Consider the following 21,349-nt stretch of genomic DNA (forward strand, 5'->3'; position numbering starts at 1 on the left):
GAGCATCTCACACCGGGATTTTACAGTTGGTTCTTCCTGGTGCCAAAGGCAATAAGCGATTGGAGGCCAGTGATCGACCTGTCATCCCTGAACCTGTTCATCAAGAAGACAAGGTTCAAAATGGAGACCCTTAGACCGTCCTAGCAGCAGTAAGGGACAATGACTTCTTGCTTTCAATAGACCTGAAAGATGCTTACTTCCAGGTTCCTATCCACCCTTCGTCCAGGAAGTTTCTGCGATTTGCTCTCGGGGAACGAATCTACCAATTCAAGGTCCTATGCTTCAGATTAACCACATCGCCTCAGGTTTTCACACAGATATTCATTCTTCTCATCGTGGGCTCACGTCCAAGGGATTCGACTTCTGAGATATCTCAATGACTGGCTAGTGTTAGCAAGCTCCAGCGACAAGCTACCGGGACAGGGACCGACTCCTTTGGTTCTGTCAAGAACTGGGTATCATGATAAATCTAGAGAAGTCAAAACTGGTTCCCAGCCAGAGGACGCTTTGCCTGGGGATGGTGATAGACACAATGGAGTCGAGAGTCTTCCCATCGGACTAGAGATTGGAGAAATTGTACTAGCACAAATTCCTTTCACAACCAGACCAACCAGCTCATCAGTGGCAGGTACTACTGGGGATTGTGTTTTCCCTGGAGAAGCTGGTCCTTCAAGGTCGGTTACATCTTTGGTCACTGCAGTGGAGGCAGAAAGAATTCTGGTTGCTGGCAGGAGATTCCCCTGGGCAGTGAGTACCACTATCAGAGAAAGTGAGACAAGATCTTCAGTGGTGATTGGACGATCGGAACACCACATGGGGGTGCCCCTACGTTCTCCCATGGACTTCCTGCTGTTCTTTGATGTCTCCAGCTCGGGGTGGACTTAGGAGTGCAGAGGAAAAGTGGCTGTATAGCAATGTTCTGGAACTGAAAGCAGCCTTTCTGGGACATAGAGTTTCGGGAGAAGGTAGAGGAACACTCAGTAGTTCTGGTGTCGAACAATACCACAGTGGTTGCCTACATGAACAAGCAGGGAGGCCTAATGTCACATCAACTGCATTTACTGACAGTCGACTTACACCAATGGGCGGTGGACAACCCGCTGGAACTATTGGCAAGATACATCCCAGGAAGGAAGAACGTAGTGGTAGACAAACTGAGCCATCAGAACCAGATCCTAGGAAAGGAGTGGTCTTTACATCAGGAGGTGGCAGAAAGGCTGTTTCAAGTATGGGGGAGACCAGTACTGGATCTCTTTGCAACACGCTTCAACAGGAAGCTACAGGTGTACTGCTTAGTGGTGCCAGACCCTCAGGCTCTGGCAGAGGATCCCTTTCAACATCGCTGGGATGACATCGAAGTGTATGCGTTCCCCCTGTTCTGCCTAATCCGCCAGGTCCTGAACAAAATAAAGGCCTCTTGGAATCTAAGGATGATGTTAGTAGCACCTCTATGGCCCCAAGCAGAGTGGTTCCGGACCTTCTGACTCTTGTCGTAGGCTCCAAGGAGAATCCCACCGTGGCGACAACTTCTGCGACAGCCTCACGTAGAAAGATTTCACCAAATGGTAGTCCCTCCAGCTTCATGGGTGGAGACTATCAAGCATCTCCTCAGAGAGAAGGACTTTTCTCAGCAAACAATGCGAGATATGTCCACCTGCCTCAGAACTTCATCAGCAGCAGTATATCAAGGAAAGTGGACGGTATTCTCTGATTGATGTCGATGGGGTTTCTCTCCACTCGAAGCCTCTATTCAATGCATAGTGGATTTTCTAGTCTTCCTTAAGAATGAGAAAAGCCTATCAATCTCAGCTATTAGAGGCTACAGGACACCACTAAGCCTAGTGTTCTGCTTGAGAGGTGTAGACATTTCGGTATCCTGGGAGATCGCCATGCTGTTCGGGGGTTTCCAACAGACCTGTTCACCAAGAGAGCTCAGACCCCCAACATGGAATATTTCACTGCCCTTGAAGAGCCTCGCTAGAACACCATTCAAGCCTCTATGTCAGGCTTCGGACAAGGATTTGACACTGAAAACAGTCTTCCTGTTAGTCATGGCCTCTTTCGAAGAAGGTGGGAGAACTCCACAGGCTGAGTTATAATGTTTCGCACACCAGAGGTTGGGGGTCAGTGTCCTTCGAGTTTGTCCCAGAATTCGTGGCCAAGACCCAGAACCCCTCAGTGCAAGATGACAGATTCAAGTCTTTCTCTGTCCCATCATTGAAAGACGACTTCGTAGGCGGTGACCCTCAGGAGCTCTTACTATCCCCTATCAGATCCCTGAGGTGCTATCTGAAAAGAACTCGCCATCTAAAACCTAGATGTCGTAGACTTTCCATAAAGACAGAACAGGTCAGTAAGGAAATATCCAGGAATACCCTTTCTTTCTAGATTAGGGAGGTAATTAGAGGAGCATACAGCTCTAGGGAGGGGCACACCGATGAGTCTGTGCAGGCTGGCTGTTCACAGAGTTCTGGACGCTGGTGCCTGGCGAGTCCAGACCATGTACACCTCATTTTACCTAAGAGACATTCCACAAAAGTCTTAGACACGTTTTCCTTGGGTCCTGTGGTGGCTGCCGAACAAGTTATGTAATTCACCAGGTATCCTTACGGGACAATTGTATCTTACCTATGATGATTGTGTGGAAGAGAGAATGAGTGAGTTGGCTGGTCTTTTTCTTTCTCTTTGTTCCTTTCCTCTACCTACGGGCGAGTAGAGGAATAGACGTGTCATGATGCTAGTCTGGTATGATGCTGGTGAGTAAGGTAGTCATACTGATAACTTCTTTACATCATAACCAAGTAATTAAAGGGCTTATCAGTAGCAACTTGTCTCCCCTCTCTAGCAAGAGAGAGAGGGGATTGAGAGCTGATACAGACGGGACCTCAATCTGTTATCACGACTGCCAGAATTCTCTTATAGAGTCCCCAAATGCAATGAATCTGCTTGTATATCATTTTATGTCAGCCCAGATGGCTGAGGGGTTAGATATCGAATATCGGACCTCTCACGGGCATTGCATCACATGGGTCAGAATCGATCTTCTGAAACAGTGAGCAGGTGGGTTAACCCCCAGCTGATTAGGATATTTGTACCTCCACCAAGTATAAGTCTATCCTATTGTTAAGACTAAGGGTTTGTTCTACTTATGAATATATAACAAATTTTAAATTAATTTGTATTTTTCATAGCTAACAAACCTGAGGTCTTAACGGGTAATGGCCCACCTTTAGCCGCCCTTCTACCTTCTCAGGTATTCTGGGTTGGGAAAAAGACTGACGAGTCACAGCATATGTGTGTGGCTTCCAGCCTCAACGCATTAGATGATCAGGGTTACCAGAGGTCACAGATCCCTTGCTTTTCAAGCTTCGATTGATCCGACCGGTTACCACCTTGCGCAGGAAATGATCCCATTATTAAGACCTCAGGTTTGTTAGCTATGAAAAATACACATTGATTAAAAATTGTTCATTTTTTCCATTTCACTGAATAGGTACAAGAAGTAACAGACAGAAGAATGTTTTGGGAACCAGTCAGGTTGATAATATGCTTCCTCCACTTTCAACTACCAGAGGTCTACGCACAAAAAAAGTAAATTTAGTAAGTAGCTGTATGTCAACCTTTTACTTATAAGAATAGAATTTGTATGTTTTTGATATTTCCTTTCATTCTTTTTCTTTTCAATCATAAATTCATGTTTTCAATATACAAGACTCATTTTTTATACAATTATAATTTTTATTCAGAAGAATCCTATTCATATGGGACAAGCCCACAATGGCCATTGACTTCCAGTTCAAGCTTCCAAAGAATATGGTGCTCATTGGAAAGAAGTAAGAGTTGGTAAAGGGAAATACAGAAAAAGAGATCACACTTATTAAAAAAGAAAAAATAAATTAGCAAATTGATAAATAGATAAAAAATGAAAGTAATGCATTGAATCTGTGCTTGAACTTTTTGAAGTTCCAGTTGCACGACATCCTGAGGGAGACTGTTCCACAATGAACAGTGTGAGGAATAAAGGACTTCTGGTGCTGAGAAGTTTGACAGCAAGGCATATTTACTGCATATTGGTGATGCTGTTCAGTAAATCTAGTTGCTCTTGGCAGGAAAAGGGGATCAGGGATCAATTGTAAATGTGGAAGATCTCAGTTGAAATAGAACTTACGAAAAAGTGACAAACAAAAGACTTATCTGTCATATTTGATCCACAAGATATACAGGCAGTCTCTGTTAATGGCAATCTGGTTAATATGGCCTGAAAAATCAGCAATTTATGGTGACATAATGGGCTGCATTTTGGTTATAATAGAGTTATGGCGCCATAACATACCTAATAGAGGCTCCATGAATCAAAACTTGATCCCACAAGCACCATAAATTACTGGGTTTCGGTTGATTGCAGTTTTTGTTCATCAGCACCCGGCCAGGAACAGAACCCCTGCCGATAACATTTAGGAGATATCCTTATTTAGGAGATATCCTTATTTTTCCCCTCATGAAATTAACTATGGTTGCTCATATAGAAATAAACCTTCAGTCTTAACATTAGGATAAATCTTCTAGCACCAGCTGGAAGCAGTAAAAAATCAGTAAAATTGTCAATGCAAGGGACTAGTGTTATGTCCTCAGTTACAAGATAATTGGGACTACCCACATCCCCAGCAGCAACAGTTACTCTTTTACCACCTTTGAGGGAGGACATTTTGTTCCCTCTCTCCTCCCTAAAGCTAGCGTGGTTTGCCCACATTTTCTTTCTATGTTTCAGTGTGGATTTCTGGTGTTTGTGGATGAGTGCAAAAATGAGTTTTCTAATTGTCATAGTTTCATAGTTATTACAAAATAAGCAATTTTTTTTCTTTTGCAGTTATAAAACTTACTTTAGTTAAAACTAAATGCTTATTGCTCCAGAAAGACTGAACCAAATTCAATTACACTTTTAGAGTGTATAAATATATGTATCTTGATATTGTCATGGGGAAAATTGCTTTTTTGTGGAACTTTTAATTTTATATATTAATTTTGAAAAGTGACATGATTTTTTCAATTGCAAAACAAATAACTTAGGAGGTCGAATTTCTAAATTTCTCTATGAGAGAATTTTCATTATTAGCTGTAGGGTAATGTAAAAATTTTAAACAAATCCCTTCAGCCCTACGGTAGCAACAAGCACTTACTTTATAATGGGGCCTTATGGCATCAGTGCTCCCCTTAAAGAAATGTTTTAGTGTAAATAAGATGACATTTTGCATTCCTGTTTGAATATAAATATTTTACTCTTATATTTTATAGGATGTGCCTTTTACTCCTGCGGGGCAAGGCATTGATACTTCATTCATGTCAAAGTTTGTAACTCCCAAATTTGACCCTCGCACTCCTCTGCCTCCTGGAACAATTAAAAGAAAACCCAGAATGGGAGAAATTGCAATTTCTCTCACAGGATCTCCCCTGCAAGTGTCACCAAAGGTAAATATATATGTATATATATTTTTTTCTTGCCATAGTTTAGATTCTGTATAGGTATTTTACATTAACATTTCTTAAAATAAACTGCATTACATGTAATCATGGAGACCTCATTGACATTGAAAGTGTAACTGAATTCTTCACTTATTCTCAAGTCTGGGTCTTTGAGAAGTTTTGCATACTGTGTCTTGTGTGTGTGTGTGTTTATATATATATAAATAAAATGCTTAATCTGTTAAGATAAACAGATTTTGATAATAATTTTAAAGTGGTCATATTCTAGAAGGAATCATTGCTTTATAAAGGCATTGTTTCACCTGCATTATCAGTGATAAAGTCTCAAATTTTACACTTAGTAATAGTAAGACAAATGAAGCAGCCACCCCTCTTATTTACTATCGTTACTTTTTCACTTGGTTTAATTGAGAGATGTTCCTTGCTTGTTCCACCGGCAGAAAATCGGTTTCATACCTTTCATAGTCAATAGCCTGTTATTGAGAAAAAGACCAGTGGTTTTATTACCAATATATGTTGCTATACTTTTTGTGAGCGGGTTACTAGGCAGCATGTATTGTTGTAGGCCAGATAACTGCTACTGTATGGTCTTATTAACCCTTAAACGCCTAAGCTGTATTTCAGAAATCATCTCCCGTATGGCGGCGGGTTTCAGGAGAGCGCTGAAGCAGATTTTTTTTTCAAAAAATCACAGCACGCTTACTTTCCAAGATTAGGTTTTTTTTTTTTTCTTTCTTTCTTTTTTTTTTTTTTTTCCTTGAAGTTTAGTATGCAACCATCAGAAATAAAAAATATATCATATATAAATATTGGAATATATGACAGCGCGAGAAAAAAATTTCATGTATAATTGTATGCAAATCACGCTGTTGAAGCTAATGAGTTAATTTTTTTTCATTGTATTGTACACTAAATTGCGATCATTTTGGTATATATCAAATTGTAAAACGATCAAAGCAACACAGAGAAAATATATCACAAAATGATGCATGAATTCGTAACGCACGGACATAAAAAAAAGTTGTTTTCAAAAATTCCCCATAAATCGAATGTTGTGCTGAGACTTGCCGTTTGTTGCAAAATGAAGGTAATTTATTGAATATTACTAGCCTGGAAGAGTTTTAGCTTACAATTGCATTTTTCAACCATTTCGGTCGAGTTAAAGTTTACCAAATGTCGAATTTTTTCTATTTATCGTGATTTATATGCAAATATTTCAAAATTTATAAAAATTACAACCATGAGTTATTTTTTGTTGTATTCTACATGAAATTGCGCACATTTTCATATATACAACTCTATGTAACGGCTAATATAAAACGGGGCAAATATTACAACAATGTGACTCAAGCATTTCGGAGATTTGTGGCAGAGATACCGCACACAGAGGGAAGGGAAAAGTTTTTTCAAAAATTCACCATAAATCGAAATATTGTGCTAGAGACTTCCCATTTGTTGCAAAATGAAGGTAAATTGTTGAATATTACTAGACTGTAAGAGTTTTAGCTTACAATTGCGTTTTTTTATCATTTCGGTCGAGTCAAAGTTGACCGAATGTCGAATTTATTCTATTTATTATGATTTATATACAAATATTTCAAAATTGGTCAAACCTACAACCATGAGTTATTTTTTGCTGTATTCTTCATGAAATTGTGCACATTTTCATATATAAAACTCTATGTAACAGCTAATATAAAACTATGCAAATATTACGACAAAGTGATTCAAATATTTCTGAGATTTGCGACCGAGATACCGCGTGCAGAGGGAAGGAAAAAGTTTTTCTCAAAAGTTCACCATAAATCAAAGTATTGTGCTTGAGACTTCCAATTTGTTGCAAAATGAAGGTAAATGATTGAATATTAATAGACTGTAAGAGTTTTAGCTTACAATTGCGTTTTTCAACCATTTTGGTAGAGTCAAAGTTGACAGAATGTCAAATTTTTTCTATTTATTGTGATTTATATGCATATATTTCAAAAATTATAAAAGCTACGGCCATGAGTTATTTTTTGTTGTATTCTACATAAAATTGCGCACATTTTCATATATAAAACTTGACATAACGGCTAATATAAAATGGTGCAAATATTACGGCAATGTGACTCAAACATTTTGGAGATTTGCGGCCAAGATATCTAATGTCTTATCGCTTGGCGATAGACTTTTTTTTGTTCTTTCCTTACGACTGTCATTCGTAAGTAATTTTTGGTTCCTCTCATCTCCCTTGGATATCTTAGTAGAGAGGTTCTTCCTTGACTAGAGGAGATGATTCAAACAGGCAAGTTGACAAGCATAACAACTTTATTCTGTAACTCCATACTAGGAGATGCAGCTCGTCGGACGACCGATATGTTTGATCGTTGGCGTGGAACTGCCATTCTAAAGCATCGCGTCGATAGCGGAACATTAGCTATCTCAGCAATTCATATAAAAAACATACGTAGTCTGCCGGCTCGGAAGTTACAAGTTTCCGGCGTAGGTTAACAGGTCAACCGCTTCCCATGGAAGTTGTTGTGCAAAGTTATCATAACATAAAAATGTTTGACAAAGCTTTGAGATAGATCAGGCTACTGCAGACAGCGCATAGCGTAATCTAGGTCTGCTTTGGTCACGTAGAACCCTCCTAATGCCATGACCCCAGGTCATTGGTTTATATTTACAGATCTTGTAAATTATATAATAATGTAATTATTACATTAGGCTCGGACTGCTACCTATTCAAGCCTTGAATAACAAAAAAAAATTACTTTAAACATTGTCCATAGGAGCGTGCTCGTAACATACTAAGTGATTAAATGCATAAAAAGGTTCTGTTACGTACCTTTGTTGACATATTCATAAAAAAAGATAAATGCATGGAAAATATAGATCCATGTTGGTATATAATAATGATTATGTACCCAAAAATAATAAAAAGGTAAAAAATCAAAACATGGTATACATGATTAATATGATAACAGGTAACCTGATTAAGAATAATGGTTACTAAATAATGATTATAGCATGATCATGGATAATTGTTAAAGAGTACTTGACACTCTTTGTAATAGATAAATATAATTGTACAATGGTATAACAATGTAATTCTGCAGAAATTCAATATATAGGGCTGATATTTTATTAGGTGCCCGAAAAATACCTTTAGGAATATATTAATGTATAATATTGGGCTATAATGCTTTATTAGGCGCCCTGGAGATACTTTAACTGTTCAAATGCAAAGGCGTGAGTCATTCTTGTCCTACATTTTTGCCAGCATACGGACCGCTTTTCACACAACACAATTCCAGACAATTCCCTAGGCACGAACTGAAGTGGCCAAGTTCAGGCGGCCCTAAACGCAAACGACTTGAGTTTAACGGGTACGTCATCTAGACGGGCCAGTACGTTCCCTTGGAGATCCTTCTGTTTACGCCTTAGCCTACGCCAAGCAAAGATGTTGACGGCGATAACCAATATGGCCGTCCCGCTGAACACGGCTAGCAGAATGTAGTAGCGAAGATTTTCTCCACCTGCATAAGTCCGATAACGCGTGGGTCATCTCAGCCAGTTGCGTCAGACGATGAGCTACTCCGCGCGTTGTATGGGAGAGGTAGCGATGGGACGATTGTGGAAGCCCACGTGTAGTTCGCGAAATACGCCTTCTCACGTATTATCGTGTTGACCCCTCTGACGGTATAGTTTGTAGTTGTCCCCGTACAACCATCGGCTGCTACGAAGATAGGGGCATGGGCGGTGGTACTGTCCGGACACACGACGTCGAATCCGGCCTTATCATAACGGATCCAGGAACCATTATTCATCCTGTAATTGAATTTATTACCGTAAAAGGGATAAAGTTTCCCCAGACAACCTTCGCTTGTATGAGAGAGAGAGCGTTTAGCACTATGTCTAACTCACATGAATCCGTTGATATAGGATAGAATTCAAAAGAGTCAGCTGTACAAATTTTATTATTCATGGCTTCTGAACAGTGAGTGAGTTTATCTAAGTCTTTAATGACTGTAAATGATTTCTTATCAGAAGAAATCAGTACATGCCCCGTTAAATGATATTTACTGGATTTGAGTTATTCGTCATAAAAGTAGGAAACGGTGCTATTTTGTATGATTGCCAAGCATCGGAAGAATCAAAAGGAATTGTGATCATAATTCTATAATTTTCAACGCTGACTGATATTAGGCTATAATAGAATTCTACTTTATGGGCATCTAATAAAGGAATATAACCTAGCTTCTCCCGTCCGTTTTCCAAAGTTAACGTCAGATCTTTAATAGGCATGAGGTGAGGAGATAACACACCCTTTGTTGCTAACGTAATTGCTTCTACGTAATCTTTTGACTTTTCAATAAAATGTGATATTTTCACACGGATATGATCTATTTTCGAACTATAGTAAGCTAAAGTAGCCAGCAAATGTTGAACTTCCATGACCTGATCGATATTATTTTGAATGTTCATTAACGATATTCATTATTTGATTGATCGAAGATAACTGGCTGCGAAGTTCTGATAAGGCCAGTTCCGTTTTGTGTTGCAAAAACTCAATTCTTTTATTTTGATTATTTATCTTGAGGCGATTTGAGATTCCTAAGCCTAGATTCGCAACTGATCCTAAGATGTTTAGTCCAGCTAGAATAAGCGGGTTGCGGCGTTCAAGAGTATTGTGCCGCACAGACCACATCAGCAGGTCACGAGCGAGTTCTTCTGCCTCGGCGGTTTTATTTTGTATGTCATAAGACAACATTTCCGCGACGCTTAGTGTTTGAGCTAGCGAAATCTCTGAGTTAGCATGAATTATGTTCATGCATTTCCTTAAGGGAAATACCAAACCTCATCAGGTCATTCTTTAAGTTAAGGACGTCATCTTCAGGTAAGAAAATAGCATGCATATCTACTTCAATAACAATATTACTTGACACGATGAATACATCATCGATTCTCTCGATAATCGAGCCATGATTAAATTCTATGTCTTGCGTCCTAGCGCTCTTTCCATACAACAAAGATGTCTGAATACACAATATCACTCCTAACAATAACAGATTCATTTTTGAAAACCTGCAATGAGTAACAAAACAGATGTAATAACTCGCGTAAAAGAATAGGTTTACATACAATATGATTAATAGATATATATATATAAATTATTATACAAGTTTCATAAATACAACCATTTTTTCCCTCACTCCATCTACCCTTCTTTAGATTCTGATATGTGCCAATGGGACTATTCTCACATCAGTGGGTTTGGATACATTTTGAACCCTAACTCTATTGGCCGTTAAATTTTCTAAAATGTTAAACGGGCCTTCAAACTTAGGTGTCAGTTTATAATTTAAACCTTTACGTACGTATACTTGTATGTATACCTGATCGCCCACGGCATATGTTCTAGTTGGCTTAGCTATTTTCTCATGATTTTTTTTCATTATGATCTGTGCTTCTTCTAAATTCTTACGAATTATATTATATCGACTTATGCTTGCACCATAACATCCTTTAGAGGATTTGATAAATTAGTTGTAGGCTTTAAGATGTGGGAAAGGCGTTCGGGCCGGGATACTGTACAGTGCCTCGTGCGGTGTCATTTTAATAGACACATGATACGAGTGATTAAGTGTGCTTAGTACCGCAGGTATGGCAATGTCCCAGTTGGGATCTGCCCCCCCTAAGGTGACCCTTAAAATGTTTAAAACCTTACGATTTGCCCTTTCCACTAGCCCATTAGACTCTGGGTGATAAATCATGGTATTGATTTTCTTTATACAAAGGAATTCGCACAAGGAGTTAAGGAAATGATTATTGAACTCCCCGCCCGAGTCTGAGATAATGATGTGTGGAATTCCATGTTTACAAATGTAGCACTCGTAAAACTTCCTAGCGCACTCGACCGCGGTTTTTGTTTTAAGCGCTATAAGTTCTGTATATTGAGTCAAAGCGTCATAATTACTAGGAGGTGCTTATTTCCTCTGTCTGACTCGTAAAATCCTGTTAATAAATCTAAATGTACTCTTTCGAAGGGTTGATTTGGCACGGGGTAAGCCCCTAGGCTGACAGGTGTCTTCGTGTGCCCTTTGTATTCTTGACAAGTGCGACAATTTGCTATGTGCTTTTTTATATCTGTAAGCATCGTATGCCAATAAAATAAGGATTTGGCTTTCTGTGACATCAAGGTATAACCCGGGTGTCCATGCAGTGGATTTTTCATGCAACCACTTTAAGACAGTGGGTATGAGTGAGATAGGCACCACCACCTGGTTGTTATTCAACTGCGGTGTGTTGCGGGTTTTCCTCGTCACGGATCTACACAGGATATTGTCCTGTAGGATATAATTCTGCTGCTTATACTTTAGGTATTCTTTTTCCTTCGGATTTCCGTTTAACGCAATGATGATTTTTTTCTATTTGCGGATCTTTTCTTTGTTCCGTCTGTAATAGTTCAGCACTCCAGCCAGATCTTCCTGTTCAGATATAGTTTTAACAACGGGCATGGAGGTTGAGATATCTATTAATTCAGCTAATGGCTCGGTACAAGATGAAGAGGGGTTGCGTGATAATGCGTCAGCAATGATATTTGCTTTCCCAGGTAAATACCCGATCCTCGCGCCAAGTCCTGAATGATCATGTGCCACCGAGTTCGGCTTGGGGACGTGGACTAAAGCCTTTAAAAGAAGTCGGTTAGGGGCTTATGATCAGTGAGAAAACCTTGACGTGATAACCGTATATTATGAACTTTAAAGTGCACGAGTGAATTAACAATAGCGAGCCCTTCCTTGTCTATTACTGCATATTTACTTTCGGAAGGTCTCAGTTTACGTGAATAAAAAGCTATAGGGAAAAACTGTCTATCATATTGTTGAAGCAATACCCCACCTACTCCTAGGTCTGAGGCGTCTGTTGCTATGAAAAATTCCTTACCGAAGTCAGGAAATTTCAAGATAGGAGAACTACACAGTTCATCTTTCAATTTATCGAACGCCTGTTGATGACTTTCAGACCATACGAAATCTACGCCCTTTTTTATAAGATCGGTTAGGGGAGCGGCTATGATTGAGTAGTTGCGGATGAAGCGGCGATAGTATCCGCTGCATCCTAAAAATTGCTGTATTCCTTGGACGTAGTAGGTATCGAAAGTTACGGATAGCCGACACCTTATCGTGGACGACTTTAAGACCTTCACTAGAAACCGTGAAACCTAGATAGACTAGTTCTGTTTTTTAAAAAAAAAAATTCACACTTACTTATCTTTACCCTTAAATTATGCTGCCTTAACCTTTGTAACACTAACTCCAATTTACGTAAATGTTCTTCTAATGTGGAAAAGATTACTAAGTCCATCCAGTAGGCAATGTAGTATATCTCCCAACAAGTCGCCAACACGACGTTTTTACTACAGACGGTAAAAGTTATAGGAGCACAACGTAAACCAAAAGGCATACGCAAAAAATTCATAATGTCCCCTGGCTGTGCTGAAGGCAGTGTATGGGATACTTTCTTGTTCCATCGGAATCTGATGAAATCCTTTTAGTAAGTCTAGGCTTGTGAAATATTTATTCTGGCCTAGTAAAGATAGGATATCATCGGTACATGGTACTGGGAATCTGTCAAGGGATTGTTTCTTCATTTAAACGACGAAAATCTACGCATATCCGCCAAGTTCGATCTTTTTTCGGTACTACTATTAACGGAAAATTATAAGGGCTGTTTTGATTTCCTAATGACTCCTTCTTTTAACATTTTACCTACTTCCTCTGTTATCTCATTCTGAAATTTCATAGGAAGTCTGTACGAAGGTACATAGATTACTTTCTGTTTGTCCTTGAGCCTTATTTGATGCTCGATGACATCCGTTTTTCCTAAGGTTCCATCCGTAGTGGAAAAAACATCATGATATTTAGTTAACAGATTCAAAAATTTCTGCTGAATTTCTTCTTCTTGAATGTCCTGATTGATTTTGTTCTTTATAGATTGCAAAAGGGTTTCATCCGCGACTGATTGAGCGTGATTTATCTCAGCTACGGTAAGAATGCGATGTTTATAAACTTCGGCATCCAAGATATGTTGATTTTTGGGGATTACTAAAGTGGTATTCAAATGATTACAGACTTCGATGTTACATTGTTGTTGTGAGCCGACTGTATAAACGGCTTGTGTGACGGATAATCCGTGTGTTTTCAGAGTTTCGGAAAGGATTAATGTTTCAGATCCTGGCAAGGTTCTCTTTACACGCACTAATATATTTGAAGTTACGTTAGGCTCGAGAGTTTGCGTGCAAGCTGATATTACGGGTGAGCGAGAGTTCTGTTGGGTTTGCCTGTATTATTTCTTGGTTCATGAGACAGGTGATTGGTTCCGTAATGTAAGTGACAACTCTGTCTGTCTCTTTATTATCTAAAACTGATTTTAGGGTATTAGAAGACCTATAGAATTTCCTCTTGATATACACGCCGTGTTTTGCAGGTGCTAAGATAATATTTTGAGTGCCCATAGACGGGTATCCGATAATTACTGCGGGATACATATTAATGTTTTGTACAACGACAAAGGTATCAGCAAACGTGCGCTTACCGACCCCTTGTACTGTACATGAGTTACGCCCACAACATTTAATTCATTATTCCCAATGCCTGAGAGCCTTATTCCGACTTTTCTATAGGGAAATTTGAAAGAGTAAATGATGAGTCCTTAAATCCATTATATTACGTGGACTACCAGAATCAAAGAACAAAGTGAATGACTTATGGTCCAAATTTACTGCATGTAAGGTTGGTCGCAACTCGTTTTGACTAATAATTGCATGAATTTGTTGCAACCTACGGAACCTGCACAGATTTTTTGATTCGGCCGTGTGTTTCATAGGAAAATCATTGTCTCACAATGATCTGATAAATGATTAAACTGATTATTTGATACAAAAGATGTTGATATTGATGACCCAACATTGCCCTCTCCCCCCTTGGAGTGAACTACGTGGTATTTGTTTTGTTTATCACACCCTGAAAATTCGCTTGCCCTTGCGAGTTCTGGCTAGACGGCCCAGGAACAGAGGTACCTGAAGCACGATTTGTTTGTTTCTGCTGTTGTGCAGAATTTCCGTTTGGTTGTTTCTTCTTATAGTACTGAGGACCCTTCTTTTTATTTGCACTGGCAACTGGTTGCGTGTTTGTAGCATTTTGCTGTTGATTTCTCGAGTAGCAACGTTATATGAATTGAGTTGAACTATTGGTGTATGAAACAAAAACGCGTCTGACAGTCTGAAATCATGTGACCTGGTCGTTTACAGTTATAACAAACCATCCCTGCAACTTGATTATTAGTATGTACCAACTTTACTTGTTGTGGCTTGTTCTCATTTTTTGCAAAAACTTGAATGAGCGAAGGATCTAGGTCGGTACATTTAGACATGTGTTTTTTGATTTGTTTATACACATCTAATTCCGTACTGTCGGGCTGCAATTTTTTATCAAAACACCTTACTAACGCTTCAGGCAACATTGCAGTGATAGACGTAAGGTAGATCAAACGGATAAAATCTTTCACTTTGATTTTAGCACCCGCAACCCACCCCCAGGAGTTAATTAAAAACTATCCTGATATTCATTTAGCCGGTCGGCAATTACGCGCCGCCCGCTCGACAACATTGAGCTGAGTCATGGAGGCTTGGTTAAGGATATTTCTCAATGCCAATACTACATCTAAAGCCTCTTCACCCCCATACACGGCACGTTAAATCTAATTTTGAACTCGTCCCATGTAAGCGCTTCTTGGAAAGAAACCCCCCTTAGATACGCACTTGCGCGCCTTTCGCAAAGTCAACGAAGCTCTTGGCCTCCTGTAATTGTACTGCTGGGTCTGTGATGCTTTTGCATTTAAATGAGCGTCTACAGATGAGATCCATGCCTCAACATTTTGAGGCAGGAAAACCATTGACCCGACCTTGAAAAGGGACAATCGCTGACCTCGCGCTAACGAGAAGTCACCACGTTGGGGTTTTGCCAGCCGGAGTAGTTGCCATTTCAGCTTTCACTTTTTTCTTATCACTTCTATTCCTTGCAATCCTATCAAAATATCTATAAGAGTACACTCGACCACTACGTAAACGCATAAGCAATGTACTGTATAAGTGTGTTATAATAATAGGAAAATCCCCCAAAAGATACAAAAATACAGATAATATGATAAATATTATACGGAGAATTCCTGCAAGAAACGGTTAATGACAACGAGAAAAGAAAAAAAATTAATCTGCGGGCGAGAACCTCGTAGTTGAAGATTGGTCTGTAATGAAGGAAGATTTAATATGGCGAACAACTCACCCCCAGCCCCCAAATACTGGAACGATCGACTCTTGATGAACAACACTTCACTGAGGAAAAGACCTGAATAGATAAAAATGGTACTTAGCTCCAGATTATATTGCGAAGGATTGTTGACATGGGATGACGTCTCAGTTCCTGTCCACGTCTCGCGTCGGAAGTCGTGATGACGGTCACTGGCCTTGTCTCTCGGTGCCGACGATTCGACGCGGGGAAGTCCAAGATTGATGACGTCACAGCCTCCGTCCTTGCTAGATCGGGTGATGTTCCCTGTGTTTGTTTTCTTCTTTCCGTTGATGTTCGATGCTGCCCTCGTCCGGTGTAGATTCTCGAAGATAAGTGACAACAGTTGCTCAAACGTCATGTTAAATGCTTGTATACCTCTCGATGAAGGACATAGTTGCGTCTTCATAAACTGGTTTGCGTTGATTGAAGATCCCGTTTACCTCTGTTTAGTTTGATGTTGAAGGTGGAAGTTAGTTCTTGTAGACCTTCGGTCGGCTGATATGGGTCTTGTTAATTATGTTCTTCGTTTATACGCTGCCAAACCTACTCTTTCTAATGTCTTAATCGCTTGGCGATAGACTTTTTTTGTTCTTTCCTTACGACTGTCATTCGTAAGTAATTTTTGGTTCCTCTCATCCCGTGATATCTTAGTAGAGAGGTTCTTCCTTGACTAGAGGAGATGATTCAAACAGGCAAGTTGACAAGATAACAACTTTATTCTGTAACTCCATACTAGGAGATGCAGCTCGGTCGGACGACCAATATGTTTGATCGTTGGCGTGGAACTGCCATTCTAAAGCATCGCGTCGATAGCGGAACATTAGCTATCTCAGCAATTCATATAAAAACAAAAACACATACGTATTCTGCCGGCTCGGAAGTTACAGTTTCCGGCGTAGGTAACAGGTTCAAACCGCTTCCCATGGAAGTTGTTGTGCAAAGTTATCATAACATAAAAATGTTGACAAAGCTTGAGATAGATCAGGCTACTGCAGACAGCGCATAGCGTAATCTAGGTCTGCGTTGGTCACGTAGAACCCTCCTAATGCCATGACCCCAGGTCATTGGTTATATTTACAGATCTTGTAAATTATATAATAATGAATTATTACAGATACAGCGCGCGGAGGGAAGGAAAATTTTTTTTCAAAAATTTACCATAAATCAAAATGTTGTGCTAGAGACTTCCAATTTGTTTCAAAATGAAGGTAAATGATTGAATATAACTAGACAGAGTTTTAGCTTACAATTGCGTTTTTCGATCATTTCCGTCGAGTCAAAGTTGACCAAATGTCGAATTTTTTTTATTTATTGTTATTTATATGCAAATATTTCAAAAATGATAAAAGCTACGACCATGCGTTCTTCATATTCGCTGACATACACATTCGCGGATTTCTGTTGGGAACGTTTCCCCACATTATTCGCAGAAAATTTGCGCATTCGCGGTATTTTTCTATGAGAAATATCATCAAATTCCGCCTGTGGTGTTTGCGTATGGTAACACTGCATCCTGGGCTTTAGATAGTTACTCTATGTGTAAGTTTTAGGTAAATAAAAGGATATCTGGGTACATTTGCAACTGAAAAGTGTTTTAATAATTTACTGTATGCGAATAACACCTTTAATATTCTAAATAGGATATTGTTATTATTGTTGAATGTAAGCTGAATGTAACTATCTAAAGCCCGGGACGCAGTGTTACCATAAGCAAACACCGTTGGCGGGTGGACAGATAGAAAAAACCCAAGTATAGTGATGCAAAGAAAACTTTTACTCGGACAGAAAAAGAAAATGGCATTCCATGAATTAGGGGTAACAGTATACGTATGAAACTGGATATGTATGTAGTACATAGTAGTTACTGTAACTATTTTTATGCCAACCAGTTATTCTTTTTTTAAGGGTAATTTATTAAACTAACTTTTAAACCAAATTACAGTAACTTTAATTTCATTTAAAAGTTAGCCCTAATACTTAGGGAGCGTGATTAGGGTCATCTTTAGTGTTTAAACTCTAGAAGTAAGCATTTTTAGCAATTTCAGAGACCGTGCCAAACTTACGCGAAACTTCCCCTTGCGCGAGGGGGTCCGAAACCTAACTTCGCGTAAGTTCAAGGTATTACTGTATAGTGCTTGTTGTCGTTTTAGATAGAGCGTGCACTACCACAAATGGCCAACAGTCATTTTGACTGCCCTGTCTACTTGCCTTGTAAGTGTATAGGAGGTAGACCTGTGTAAGATGCTTACGGAAAGACACACTCAGTAACATCACAGCATACGCTTCTTAGCTAGATTGGTAAGCATTCAGCATTTGCTTAAGCAATATGCCTCGTCCAAGTCCAGACGAAGATGAAATAATAGCAGAATTATTGAAAGATTTAGATTCTGATGGGGAAATTGGTGAAGAGGAATACATTCCAGAATGATCAAATTCTGATGATGAAGAAGCCAGGATACCTGAGGGCAATGAGTAGGAGTCGAAAGTTATTGCATCGAATGTAGGCTAGTATCATATTTTTTCACTAAATTAAAATACAAAGTCTTTGTACAAAAATATAAACTATGAGGTTGTAAGTAGTACTGCTTAATGGATGTGGAATTCTATTTTACCTTGCCTCACTTGCAAGACTAACAATTTTGTATGAGAATTGTGAAGCCCTTAGTCTTATCATCATGGTGGGGATGATTTTCTCCTGACACAAATTAAAGAGAAATCCTGGTGTTAAATTTAGGAGGCATGAAGGTATACATAGTATGGATCCATCATCTGGTGATAGTACTTACCAGGAAGGATCACACAACAGGCTAGAATTATTAGGGTTTTTTCCCTTTTAAAAAGCTTTCAGTTTGCTTGGCTAAGTGGATGTTTCTTTGGCTACCCTAATCCATCATCCTCATTCAGTGTGGTAGTTAGCCTTTGTTCATACGGGAACAAACCCTCGGTCTTAACAATAGGATAATTTCTAGCGCCTAGCTGGATCCGGTTAAAAAGCAGATGAAAGCAAGGATATCTGGCAATGCATGCGTAGATCGGGTGAAGAGTGGTCAAATGCCGATCATGTGCACCAGTCTTTTCTTTACTGCCTGGACGAGAGTTGGGTTTTTTCTTCTCTTGACCTTTTCCCGGTTCTTGCCCGTTTTGTTTCCTTTAGTGTGTTTGTGTGTGTTTTTACCTGGTATTATGGCTTCTTTTACTCCTTCTCGATGTCAGCGTTTGTGCCCCCGGAGTTCCTGGGTTCCTGTGTTCTTGTTTTTTGGCTCGTCAGCGACAGACCCTCACATCATATGCAGTAGATGTCATTCAAATTTTTGTACGATTACGAATCCTTGTACGGAATGCCGGGCATGGCCTATGGTGCAGTGGAGGAAGTTTTATGGTAAGAGGGAACATCGGAGAGTCTCCTCTCTTCCTACTTGGGAGGGCTTTGCTCCTATTCCCGATGTTTCTTCTTCTGCAGTAGTCAACCCCCATAGTAGCGTTGTCCCTGCTTCTCCTTCCTTTTCTTCCATTGATTCGTCGATGGAAGTATCGGGAGGTCGCCAGGGTATTTTTTGTAATGTAGCCCTCTCTTCCTCAGGAGCTTTTTCGGTTCCCGAGAAGGGTGAGGTTTTTTCATCATTCTCTTCTTTTCCAGAGTTGGAGGCGTCCAAAATGGCGGCAATTTGGAAGACACTTGGGCTAGGGGGTATCCCGTCCTTGGAGGGGTTGCTAGCGCATTTTGTGGAGGCTCGCACCCCCCCTTCACAGTCTAGCCAGGCCATCCCCCCTCCCCTGGCCTCGTCTCCGCGGGTGGGAGCAGTCGGCCATCTTGTATTGGTCCGCCGGTGTCTGCTGTAGCCTTGTCTCGGAGTGATGCTGCGGCGTCAGCCCCGTTGTTGTCGTCACGGGGCCCATCTTTGTGTATTCCTCCACCAGTGGCGTCTCTTTCCCCCTCGCTCAGAGGGGAAGCCGTGACGTTACCACCGCTTGTGACGTCACTCTCATCAATGACGTATCTCCCAGTCGCCTCCTCTGATCCGCCTCACTTATCCGCGACGTCATCTCTGCTGCCCAGTTCGAAACATCTCCCTTCCTTGTCTTCGGAGCCTTTCCGGCACATCAGTCCGAGGTCATATGTCAGGCAGTGCTTCAGAGGCTGGACTCTGTTTTGGATGTGAAGTTGGCTGCCTTATCGGTTGGGAGGACTGGTAGGAAACGCGATGCTTCATTCCCGCCTTCCGAGAAGAGTGCGCATAAGAAGCTAGTGCTGTCTTCCTCTCCCTCTTCCCCCTCTACGCCTCATAGGCATATTAAGCGTTGGAAGGCTAAGGACTTTGCCCTTCCTTCGCTGCCGAGGGAGGAACAGCACAGACGTGTTCCCGAGAGTGCTGTGGTTTCGGGCAGTGTTAGTGATGTGTGTTCTGCAGGGGTTGCTTCGCCGCCGAATCTCATATGTGCTACTCCCCCCCCTCTCCGTCCTTGCACATCGCGAGCGTGTTGCAACCTCCCCTGTTCGTGCATGTGATGGTAGTGCTCCTTCTTCTCCAAGGCCTATTCATCGCCATAAAGATCTGAAGGCGCCTGTCAAGAGGTCAAAGGTAGTGAGCACGGAGGTGATGCAGCCGGAGTGTTTGCTTGCCTCTCTAGCTGGTGCTTCCAAGATTTCCACTATAAGGGATTGTCCGTCAATCACGAGTGCTCGAGTCCTCTCTCTCTCTCTCTCTCTCTCATCTCTCTCTCTCTCTCTCGCTCTCTCTCTCTCTCTCTCTCTCTCTCTCCCCCCACGTATGTACGGCCGCCACGCCCGTGTCTGTTCATGGACGTCTGGAGTCACCTGTTGAGGTAAGTGATGTGCCTATTGTTACAGTGGGTCCGTCTCGGAGGCTGACGCTTCGACCCAACCCAGATAGGTTAGTAGGGGTTTCAGACTGTTTGGCTACATCCTTCTCGTCGTCAGTCGCCAGTGCCAGAGCAGGAAGAGGGGGACACGCAGGAGTTTCTGTCTTCCTTTTCAGAAGTTGTTGATCTCATTTGTGGGTTCAACAATTTAGAAAGTAGGACTCAGGCTCGGTCATCTTACATTCCTTCTTGCTTGGAAGCCTTGGTGGGAGCTACTCAGGACCCCAGATCATCTCTTCAGCTGCGTTGTCAGGGCACGTTCAGTCGGTCTTGCAGAAGGTTAACACCTCTGTTTCTGACCGGGACGGTTCGCTAAGCTCTAGAGCAGCGGTTCTCAACCTGGGGGCCGTCAGCAATTTCCAGGGGAGGCGCAAGCCCTAGGAAAAAATGAATAAAAAATTCTCTTAATTATTTTGTTATCCTCTTAACAAGAGTGAGGAACTAATATTTAGAAGTTTATGAAAAAAAATGCAGAAGTATCGCCTTATAACGTTACTTTCCTATAGTCTACTACCCTAGTTAGGCTCGTTGGGCTGACAATGTTTTGTAATTATTGACCTCCCTCCCTATCCCTCAAAACCCCTTCTTTTTCTCTTCTCTTTCAAGTCTGGCAGGGAATTTTACTCACATATGCAAGGGGGTGGAAGGAAGGACCG

The 21,349-nt window shown here is 40.7% G+C and overlaps 1 protein-coding gene across 2 annotated transcripts in view; it reads left to right on the forward strand.

The window, feature by feature from the left end:
- Positions 1 to 21,349, forward strand: part of LOC135219332 (borealin-like) — a 90,007-nt gene that overhangs the window by 65,514 nt on the left and 3,144 nt on the right. For both annotated transcript variants that reach the window (XM_064255998.1, XM_064255999.1), the window contains exons 5-6: positions 3,494 to 3,600; positions 5,293 to 5,466. In XM_064255998.1, coding sequence (XP_064112068.1) covers positions 3,494 to 3,600; positions 5,293 to 5,466 — 281 coding nt within the window. The remainder of the gene's footprint in view (positions 1 to 3,493; positions 3,601 to 5,292; positions 5,467 to 21,349) is intronic.

This window comes from Macrobrachium nipponense, chromosome 1 (genome assembly GCF_015104395.2).
Source record: "Macrobrachium nipponense isolate FS-2020 chromosome 1, ASM1510439v2, whole genome shotgun sequence".
NCBI lineage: Eukaryota > Metazoa > Arthropoda > Malacostraca > Decapoda > Palaemonidae > Macrobrachium > Macrobrachium nipponense.